Raw genomic sequence first — 11,343 nt, 5'->3', positions numbered from 1 at the left:
GAGAGAGAGAGAGAGAGAGAGAGAGAGAGAGAGAGAGAGAGAGAGAGAAAGGACAAAGAGAGCAATGTTCCCTTCAGTTTCCTTCGTCGATGACGAAGTCACTAGCCAGCAAGTTTTAGTTGGAAGTGCTCTACAAGAGAGCACTGCTCTGCACAGAACGTCGGTTTCGCTGATCTTATCGCATCTGCGACAGATCTACTTTCGCAAAAATTGCATATGAAAGAGAGCGAGGTGAGGGGGAAGGACTGGGGGCTAATGATCACAGTACAGGTTGCGCAATGATAATTAAATGGAATGATGCTTACCCGATTAAATCGTTTCGCCTGAAAAATATGGCCATTCACTCGGTACAGCTTCCTCCACCTACGAGCGCCACGTCTGTAGATGCTTCCTTCGGAAAATGAAATAACATAAATGTCACAATGATGGAAAGCACCAACTGATCGATCAATTTGCCGCGATTGACTTTCGCGATCCATCTGTGTCAAATGACGATGAAACTTCATTATAATACAAATACAATTAGCATCTATTAATTATTAAATGAACTATTAATATTAATCTCTATAATACAGTAATATAGTAATTAATTAAATTATTTTGTAATTTGCTCTATTGACAAAAATCAATGGAACTTTAACTGTCTTCCTCAGATATAGTTTTCAATTTCGAAGATAATTTTCTCTGAGTATTTTCTCTGCACTCTCTTTATAAAAACGTTTATATAATATCTTGTAAGATGAATAATAGTAGATTAGATTTAATAATAGTAGATTATATTATTCATATAAAGTTTTTGGTCAAATGTGTTTAGGAATTTTATTTTGTTAGTAAAGTTTCATCGTCGAATATTAATATCGAATAACTTTGCAAATTGATTTTACGCTACCATCCTCTCTCTCCTTTCGCCTGGTCATGATTCACCGGTCGCGCAATCGAACAACGTGCGGCTTCATCGCAACGAACGAAGCGAATCGATGCAAACGGGAAACAACATTTCGTGCGAAATGTGTTTCATGCAGCGTTGACGGTGAATACGCGCGCGGGAATGATGGCAAGTTTGTACAACTCTAAAGGATTCGGAGAAGAGTCACGGTTGATCGGATTTAATTCATGCTTTATACACGAGTGATCGCCAAATATCGGCTCCGATATCAGGGATTCGAGGAAACCTTAATGAAAATTATTTACACCCTTGAAACCATGCGACTCAAAGCAAAAGTATTTTTCCAATCATTTTTATGCAGTTATTTCCGGATTTCTAAGTTTCCTCAGGTCGTTGAGACATCGATGGAATCTTTAGTAGCTATTCGGCGATTATCGAATGACTGTATGTACAATATAACGAACGAGTGTGTTTTAAGGTTTCTGACTCTTTCTTGCAGCGAATTAGCGGCATTCATGTGCGAATTCTTTTCTTCATCTTTTTTTTTAAAAAGAAACCATTTCAACAAAATTAATTCATTAAATTATAAAAAATTAATTCAATTTTTGCATATCCTATATTATCAGAAAAAATAGATCTTACAACTAATCAAAATTTCCCGTTATATTCACAAACTAAAAAGACATATTTCATAAGTTTTTTTATCGAATACGAGATACGCGATATGTAAAAAGATATAAATACAAATTCAATCTTCCGTAGCTGCACCAAAGGATCAGGAGCCTTGGAGCTTTTCTGATGTGTAATGCAGATGTTGATGTCATGAAGATTGTGATTGAAAATTGTGTCGAAAGGAGAACTTTGGTAAAGAGCGGGGTGTCGAAAGATAAATGTTTCTTCTACAGTTCTTCTGTTTCCGCACGTAACGGAGTTACGCATCGTATCTATTATCGCGCGCTAATCGTTTCTTTCCACCGGACGGTTAATTAGAACTCGCTGGCTAGTACGCAATGGCTAATATATATATCGAGCGCAAGCGAGGAGCTGCGCGATTCGGCCGGCGACTGAGACGTTTCCAATGAACAGTAAACACACTCACTGTCTTCTCCCTGGCACGGCATCCCGGGGGCAGGCGGCACGTTCGGAAAAACTGTAACAAAACAGAAAATTCACGTTCGCTTTGCTGATAAAACGTAACGTTCTCCTCTCTCCGGCTTCCGTTCAACAAAGTTTTGAAAATACGATGGAAATGAATCTGGAGTTTCTACTGCCAAGTAGAAACTCTAGATAGATTAAACAGTAATGTTTATTGCCTATCTCATCGTCTCGTATCATATATATACATTTGATAAAAAGAAATTAAATTTCAAAAAAGATCTAACAAGATTAATGGATTATAACACGCGATGTCTGAGAGAAATGAAGAAACGGTTTGTGTACAACTACATTACTAATTAATAGCGAAACCGCTGAGCTAGAAATATCTAGAGGAAGACGCTGTAAAATCATGCTTCCTAGTATCAAAGCGATCAGTGATCTAAGATTGCGTATTTAATTCGTCGACGAGACATCGAGTTGTCGATCGACGCCACTCCACTCCCGCTTCCATCCCGTCAAGGGAATCGGTAAAGTGTCGAATGCGAACTTACACGGGAAGCAATTCGAGTACCGGAACCCGATCGAGATTCGCTGCTCGTTGTCCAACATACTGTGTTTGTATGGCTGCCTGTGTCCTAGTCAGTATCGCTCCGGTTACGGTCAGATAACGAGTAACACTGAATTCTATCCGTGCCATCAAGCGTCGCGTTATCACTCACTTATCGCGAGAGGGAGAGAGAGAAGAGAGAGGTGCGTTCGCGATTAAATTTCACTTTGCGCCGATAAAAGCCGCGAAGTCGACGCAACCACGCGTGCGAAAACCTTCGCCGAAGGTCCTGGACAATTTCCCGCGAACATTTTTAATCTCGTTACTCGCGACGCCGTCGGCTTTAATCCTACCGCTCAGCAGCGGTTACACAAGCGCCATATAAATTCTAATTAGCGAAGGACGAGCGAGGACATGAGCCCTTTATCAGAAGGCTCCCACGGTGCGTATAATAGAATGATGATTAAATATACAATTAAGTATATTGTGTCGTGCGTCGCAGGCAGATACTTTATGAAACTCGGAAAGAAATAAAAGCCGGCACGGTTAATGAGTGAAATAAAATTGAAGCCGCAAATTGTTCTGGATTATTCGCTTTAATGCCTTAAAGCGGCTACCCGGATTTGAACGGCTTGGACCAGCTGGTGCATCGCGGTCCGCGAAAAGAGATTTGAGAGGAAGATCGAAGAAAGCTGAAGTAGAAAGCCGAAGAAACTATTACTGAAGGTCACAACGAGAGATCGAGCGGACAAAAGGTTTTTGTCTGAAGGCATGTGCTTCAATCAGGTGAAACCGCCGATCTTTTTGCAGAACTCGAAAATAGATTCAGGCTCGAGCGATACTCGACGGATGTAGGTTGACTGACAACAGACTTATGGAACAATCAATAGCACGAATTCGTTAATAGATTTACCAAAAAGAGATTTAAATGAATTTAAATCGATTCTGTCTATATGAAGTGCACAGGTCAAATAAATTCATAAGTGAATAATGCAGAATTATGCAAGCGGAACGAGCGCATTAATCGGTTCATTTAAAACAGGGATTTATAATCAATTTATTAGTCCATTAACAATTTAAATGTCTGGATTATGGAAACGCCGAGATCTGTTAAATACGGAATTTGATAGGGAATTCATCGTTTGGGAAAAATTAATAGCATGTCTTGCTAAAGCGATTCTCTCCGTAGGGCCACTATCACGTGAATACGAGACGAGGCGCAGCCGCGAGGACTGCGTGGATACGACGCGTGTCATACGATCGCGGGTTCGCTAACGAGGCCATCGGTGCTCTCCCGTTGGTACAATATACGTAATCGAATCGTTTGTTACACAGGAGAGAGCTCACCACGGGCCGCGTATCGACGATGCCGGGACGAGAGGCGAACATGCCGGTGCGAGAGGCGAGCGCAATTCCTTGAAATATTCATGGACTAATTATCGCGGAGGGGGATCGATGACACGAACGATAAAGACGATGCGATGTACACTCACCCCTAACATGGGGGATACGTGCAACGAGCTGTATGGGGAATGCACGTACTATAAGACCACGACGACGACGACGACAACGCATGGTACACTAGAAGCATGGATCTATAATATGGTAAGTGCATAAGTGCATCGGCGCATATACCATGCGAGGGAAAGCACAACGACGAAGATCGTACTTAAAACTTGAAAACCCTTCGCGTAACTAGATCGAGTAACTGGCATCAAAAATAGAGTTCTAATTCATTCTCTAAATTAAACATACTAAACAACGATGTATCGACTACGTATGTACAGAAGAAAAAAGCTTTGTAACTGTTATACAATTCTTTAATATGATTGAAATTTTGCTCTTGATTTCTCACTAGATCTAAATATACAAATCAATCATGTTAAAGAATTTTACAATAATTGCAAAACTGCTTCTTCTGCTGAATGCAGCCAAATGAATATGATTAAATTTTAATTTATGCACTAATTTAAGCATATTAAACAACAATGCACATTGGTTATATTTAACAAAAAAAGATAGCTTTGCAATTGTTGCAAAATTCTTTAATATGATTGCGTTTACTCTTAGTTCCTCACTGGATCTAAATGTATTAATAATCATATTACAGAAACTCGCAACAGTGGCAAAGCTATCTTTTCTAAATATGACTGAGTTCTCGTTCGTTTTAAATTAAACTATTAGACAACGATGTACTGGCTACGTTTAGCAAAAAAAAAGTAATTTTGCAGCTATTGTAAAATTTTTTAATACTCTTTAAAATTTTTTAGAGTTCACTCTAAAGAATAAATTTCACACTTAAAAATTTAAAATTGAGCTATTTTTTTTTATAAAACTGGTTCAATTTTCACCTCTTAAAGTGAGATTCCATTCCAAAGAATTTAAAGGATCTTGCTCTTATTTCCTTATCTAAATATACAAACCAATCATATTAAAGAGTCTTTCAACAATTGCAAAGCTTTTTCTGCTTTTTCAAATAAACGCAACAAATCGTTGCTCTTGATTGTTCAAACTAGAAAAGAAAGAGATGAAATTTAATCGTCAAAGCAATAATCACCTTTGTCGCTTAATGCGCTACAAAGAATTATGACAAAACGACAATGATCCTGCGAGATACATGATATATATTTATAAATAAAAAATACGCATCGTATTTAAAGAATCAATAGACCTAGTTGACTATATTCGTGATTATACTATGAAATTAATGCGAAAGGTGGAAAGTGTAAATTATGTCATCAATTAAAATTAATGCGATCGGATAAAGTGCGATATGTTAGACGGAATAAATGTGATATAGCTTATAGCTAGAAAAAAAGTTTCTCCATCCATCATACCCGACGTGAAAAAAAAGATGCACTAAACCGAGCGACAACTCGACAGCAACTACCACTAGCGCAACCCTTACTTTTAGCGAGGACAAAGTCGCGATAATTAATTCACGTGACCGACTTAGAGTTTTATATTACTGCAATGCGCTAAACGTCACGGAGCCGCGACAATTTCCGTCAACAAATGCCAAAGCCGGCGGAAAGGAGGGCGTCCGCGAGTCATGCGGTGGCCGGAAAACACGCGTTTTTCTAGGCGTCGCGGCGTCGAGCACCGGACGCGATCGCACACTCACAAGAACGTGGCGAGTATTATCTTGGCAAGGTAGACAGACGGGTAGGCAGACTTTGACCTAGATCACGGGCTGCATCAAAGAAACACGACAACAGAAAAGGAGGTGGAGGAGGAGGAGGAGGAGGAGGAAGAGGACGACGAGAAAGAGGAGGCATTCGCCAAAGCTGGTCGCGCGCCAGAGACCAGTAGGTACTCTTCTTCAATACATCCCATCCTTGATTGCACCTACCCCAGGTGATCTCGTTGAACTGAAACTGCGACGGGCCCGCGGGTTCTACGTCGAGCAGCGATGTCATCGAGAGCGCGGATTCTGGTGGCAGCGATAGCTGCTGCTGACCACACGGCCCGTGCACCCGGCACGTCGCGGTGGGTCCGTAAATTAGTTCAGCATTTGCCGCCACTTCCTCGAGCTCGGCCTCGGATAGCTCATCCATACCCTCGATGGTGTCCGGTGGACACTGGAGCAGCTTCGTTGTCCTGGATGATGTGCCAGGCTGCGCGAAGATGTCATCGTGATGGTGATGATGATGGTAATGATGATGATGTGGCGGACTACCGATGCAAGAGGGCGGCGAGATGTCGGCCGCGGAGCGTAGATGACCGACAAGCGGCTGTTCGTACTCGGCGGAGTCACCGCTACCCGGCGACGGTGGATGCGTGCTGGTGCCGGGTCTCACGTGGCGCTCCCGCGGTAACACCATGCTGGTAGAGGTGAGAGAGGACGGACCACCGCCGCTACCTTCGACGACGGTGGAAATACGACGACTCACGGCGGCGGCCGCAGCGGCCGCCGTCGCCGCCGAGTACGAGTAGAAGGAACCACCCTGGATCATCATACTGCAGGGTGGTTCCTCCGTCGCGACCCCCACGCCGGGGGCGGCCACGCCGATTTCTCGTTCTTGCACGCTGGCGTAAGTGCTCTGCGCGGACAGCTCCGCCTGGTGCATTTGTTGTTGCTGCTGCGACGGCGGCTGATGCTGCTGATAAATACTCTGATGCTGTTTGTCCTTCTCGCGGCGAGGTGACCGACCCCGGTCGCTGACGGAAGTCGCGCTCCAGTAGCCCCACGCCATTCTGTAGCGAGTCTAGCCGTGCTTGCCTCGCCTTGCTCGACCGCCGCGGTATGTATATCCCTTTTGTTAGCTCCAACCGCGCGCGATCGCCTCGCCTCTCTGTTTTCCTACGGCTATCTGTCTTCCTCTTTCTCTCTACCTCGTTCTCTATTTATGTATATGTAGCAATTGCCTTACCCGCCTCGCCCCTTGCCTCGTTCTCTTTCTTCCCTTCTTTCGATTTTGTCTCTTTCTCCTTCACCGCGGTCGACCTCTTACAGGAGCCGCCGGGATGAGCATGCGGCGAATCACCAGCCTCGATCAATGCTAGTTTACCGCCTCTTTTGAGACCTCTCTCCACTCGCGGTGTGGCGAGTCAAGCGCACCGACAACCACCGTCGAATATCGCCGTTGTAGTCGAAGCGCACAATGACGCAATTCCTTCTTCGTGGCCCAGAAGAAGTTCTTCGCAACTCTACGGCGACTCCCGGTTTGACTTTCTCGCTCCGCGGCACTTTCCTCCCGCCTGCGGCGACTCGATCTTAAGGATCTCACAGCCAGATTCGCGTTGACGGTAGCGCGTGACGTTATGTGCGCCCTTGCTGATCAGTCCGTGCAAGGATATCGACTACCGCCGCGGCGAGATGCGTTAACCGCCACCGCCGCCACCGTCGTCGTCGCCGCCCGGCGCGGCGCACGCTACCGACCGAATCGCGCAAACGCGGATCACGCCGAGGTGGAGGTGATACATGCATCCCCCGTCGTCCCCATCGCTGCCGGTCCTACACCCGCCTATATCCACCCACAAGTTCTGCCTCTCCCAAGCTCTTCCTCTTTCTCTCCCGCTCGCCCTCCTTCATGCCTTTGCTGTTTGTTCACTGATTATCCGGCGATTCTTCTTGTCACCGTTTTCAAGTAAACTTTGCGCTCCTCACCGACGCCTCATATTACATTATATGTTTCCCGTCCTTTTCGTTAACTCCATTTCTTCCAGTCAACAACTCTCTATCTTTTGTATTTTTCTCTATCCTTTATATCTTTCTGCTTTTACCGGGGTTTTCAAGAAGGACTATTCCGTTCCGCAACACGCAATACACCCTATTCTACTTTATCCTTTGCTCTATTTTTCTGGCTTTTCCTTATTTTTCATTCTGATCGTTGGCTGTTTGTCTCTTTGAATTATTATCTTGCTATTTCCCGCGCCTTCGGCCGCTGCCCCGTCGATTCTTCCTCGTTCTTTCGTGACAGCATACAGTCATTGCTATATCCGACCGATACCGCACAAACCTATACATTTACAAGGATTGACGCGTGTCATATGCATCGAAAAACTGACAATGAGAGTTTGTCGATATTCGTGTGGCAATGTCCGATCATTTTACATGTACCAAATAAAATTCGTGTACCACAAGTTTGGTTTTCATTAACAAATTATTGATTTTTACTAGACTCCGGAAAAGAGATGCAATCTTATTAAGCTACGTTTTAATAAGAAAATTATTTATGGGAACAATATATTCAACCTGACTCTGTAATCCTTCGAGTATCAAGTATTTTAATTAGCTGTACTTTCTCATTATTTTAGAGTTCTCTAATTGGGAAAGTTCACGACCGATATTTTCGACGATCCATATACTTAGCAAATTAATTCCTCTTCGTTAAAAAACAAGGAAGTATATTCGGTGTACAGTTACCCATTTTTTTCTTTGAGACATTAATAGACCTGTTCTTTCTAGCTGAATTCCTTGCATGGTTCATTTTTTTCCCTTTTCTCTTCATGTTGAAGAAAAAATAAAGCATGGAAGAAATTCAGAAAGGGCAGGCCTAATCTTTGAAGCTCGAAGGGATTGTTCCGTCAAAGGGATTCGATCATCATTATAAAGTTAAGTGGAGAGGATGTGAAAGAAGAGGTGAGAGCCAAGTCTATCAGACCGGAAATGTATGCGCGATCACGATAAGGTCCTCCTTCCAAGAAGTATCCTGCTGTCGCACAAATGAGATCCATATCAAAATATCCCGGGAGAGCTGACAAATTTCTAAATGTATCATGCGCCTGCACATAGAATCTTCGTGCTCACGCAGACACGCGCGATCCAAGAATGTCGTCATCCTTGAGAAATCGCACACCGAATCGATCAATGTGTACCGAATAAACACCGGCACTACGGTCAGGCGCCGATGAAGCTGTTTCGCCGTTAATCGCCGACTCATATCGACGATAAACCACCGATAAGACGAGTATCGTCGAAGTGTACATACCGTTATCCAAGGCGCGTATCAATACTTGAAAGTGCGGCTGCACACGTGCATTTAGTGCGCTACCGCTAATGTGCACGACCAAGATATATCGGTTACGCGCAATTTATGGGCGGCTTCTTATCTAAACGGCGGCCATTAATATTGGAATATTAAAGACATCAGTGGATTATCGATGAACCTATTTTGTCACATACATATGTATGCGCCTTCGCTACCGGGCGCTGATTCTACGCGCATGATTCACGAGTACGGTACTCCGTTCCTAATTATATAAGTATCTAGCATGCAAGTGATTATCGTCGATTGCAAATGCGTAGTCTTTGAGTGATTAATGCGTCGCTAAAATCAAAGCAACATACAAGATATTTGCGAAATCCAATGCGTAAAGCCTTATTGCATAATAAAAAGCACAGACAATAAGAATAAAGAACAACAATGAGATTTCAATGTACAAAAAATTATATATCAATAAAAGACTTGTTTTTTTTTTCATAAATTAAAAATCCTATTATCTGTATTAGTAGGGAATAACACAGGATTACAACCTATAGGAAACTGTGTACTAATAAATACTCGATTTCCCACAGGTTGAAATCTTATTATTTTATTAGTAGAGAATAACACACTAATAAAATTTCAACCTGTAAGAAACTGTACATCAATACACTGAGTAAAATGTACTAAATTTTAATAAATATTTATTTGAAGAATACTAACATTTATTTACTAACAGTAAATATTTATATTAAATAAAAAATGATTTAAATCAAATTAATGAATCTTGTACCAAATAAATATATGTATACATTTAGTAAACATTCAATTAGTACTATATAAATATTATTTTCAGTGAATTCATTAAAATTTAATAAATTTTTCTCTTACTGTAAATCTATGGTTTTTCAGAGGTTGAAAATTTTACTGTCTGTATTAGTAGAGAATACAGGCGATAAGATTTTAACATATAAGAAACTGTATCTTTTGATGTTGGTTTCCATAGATTAAAATATTATTACCTATATTACTCTCTATTCCTGTTTTGTCTATGCTTTTTATTATGTATACGACTTTAAAGAAATCCAATGTAAATAGTCTGACTGACCGTGGATGGTTATTTCTGTGTCCTTCTCAAGTTCATACAGCCTCAGTGCTTCGTCTAATTCCTGCTGCGAGGCGATCCTGCACGGGTCGCCTTCGTCATCCACCCACTTCATTGTGAATTGCTCTGTGCCAAAGCCACATATCGTTCGCATTTCCTCGCGTAACGCATCCACTGAAATCCCGGGAGTGATGTACGTGATTTGTATTTCCCTAATGCAGGAAAACATCACATTACATATTTGTCTTAAAATCTCCTTTTTTTTTATATTTGTATAATCCTTATTGACCTAATTAACACTTTGAATATCAATACTCCATATTAATCTCTCTTTGAATTAACACTGAAAACACCTAGTGTATTGTTAATTCTTTGGAACTGATGGCAAAATCCATAACAGAGTTACTAACTTAGGGTTTATAAAACTCATTTGTATTAATTAAAAAGGAAAAGAGATTAATTACTTTCAAGAAACTAATATAATAATAAAAAGAACACTGAAATACTGAATTAAATTTAAAAAGAATGTAAAAAATGGATACTCTAAGTATATTTTAATAAGAATAGTTTAAATTTGCAGATGTAACAATAAAATGGAATTCTGATATTTTTGACAAAGAAATTTATGAATGAATGAGTTTAATGTACTCTCATTGTCAGTTCCAAAGGATATATAATAATCATTATGACTAATTATTAAAATGTTTTATATATTAAAATCGAAATAATATGAATTTGAAACTTGAAAGAAATCAATTGTTACTTTTTTGTTAAATCGAAGACAAACTGTTTAAAACAGTTTTTATAACAACATACAATTACCCATTATATACAATTTTCACTCGAATGTCATCGTTCTCTGCCGTCTGTGTAGGCATTTTCAAAACAATGGTCTCCTATTCTGAAAGTACAACAATCCAACCAAATAATTATAGTAAATAAATAACACATAAACTCAAGTAAAAATCACCACATCGGGTTTTAATTTATCACAATACAATTATCACCAATTGACGTAAAGAAAAAACTACAGATACCACCGTAAAAACTCCTGTCGATCAGAGTATGAATGGTATGACATAACGATATAAAATCCGACTTTCCCACGGACGTAGTCCGCTGACGAGAAGTGCACCGATTTGACCGCTTTAGCATGCCTATTCGCGATTGTATGTTAAGAAAAAAAGACCAGGATGTTAAGTAACAGTCATCACCCGAAAAAAGGCAGTGCGAAACGACGGACGGATCGGATTCGCGGAACAGGAGAACGGACGCCGAG

At 41.2% G+C, this 11,343-nt stretch overlaps 1 protein-coding gene across 1 annotated transcript in view; it reads right to left on the bottom strand.

Annotated features, from left to right (window-relative positions):
* Nucleotides 1-11,041, bottom strand: part of aPKC (protein kinase C iota type) — a 13,775-nt gene extending 2,734 nt beyond the window's left edge. Inside the window, exons 1-4 of the mRNA XM_018542305.1 lie at nucleotides 10,887-11,041; nucleotides 10,068-10,276; nucleotides 1,986-2,036; nucleotides 306-391 (exon numbers count right to left, since the gene is read on the bottom strand). Coding sequence (XP_018397807.1) covers nucleotides 306-391; nucleotides 1,986-2,036; nucleotides 10,068-10,276; nucleotides 10,887-10,942 — 402 coding nt within the window. The 5' untranslated portion in view covers nucleotides 10,943-11,041. The remainder of the gene's footprint in view (nucleotides 1-305; nucleotides 392-1,985; nucleotides 2,037-10,067; nucleotides 10,277-10,886) is intronic.
* Nucleotides 11,042-11,343: the final 302 nt, after the last annotated feature.

Source organism: Cyphomyrmex costatus, unplaced genomic scaffold (genome assembly GCF_001594065.2).
Source record: "Cyphomyrmex costatus isolate MS0001 unplaced genomic scaffold, Ccosl1.0 scaffold33, whole genome shotgun sequence".
Taxonomy (NCBI): Eukaryota; Metazoa; Arthropoda; class Insecta; order Hymenoptera; family Formicidae; genus Cyphomyrmex; species Cyphomyrmex costatus.
The sequence above is the reverse complement of the archived record's forward strand: the minus strand, read 5'-3'. Positions and strand labels throughout refer to the sequence as shown.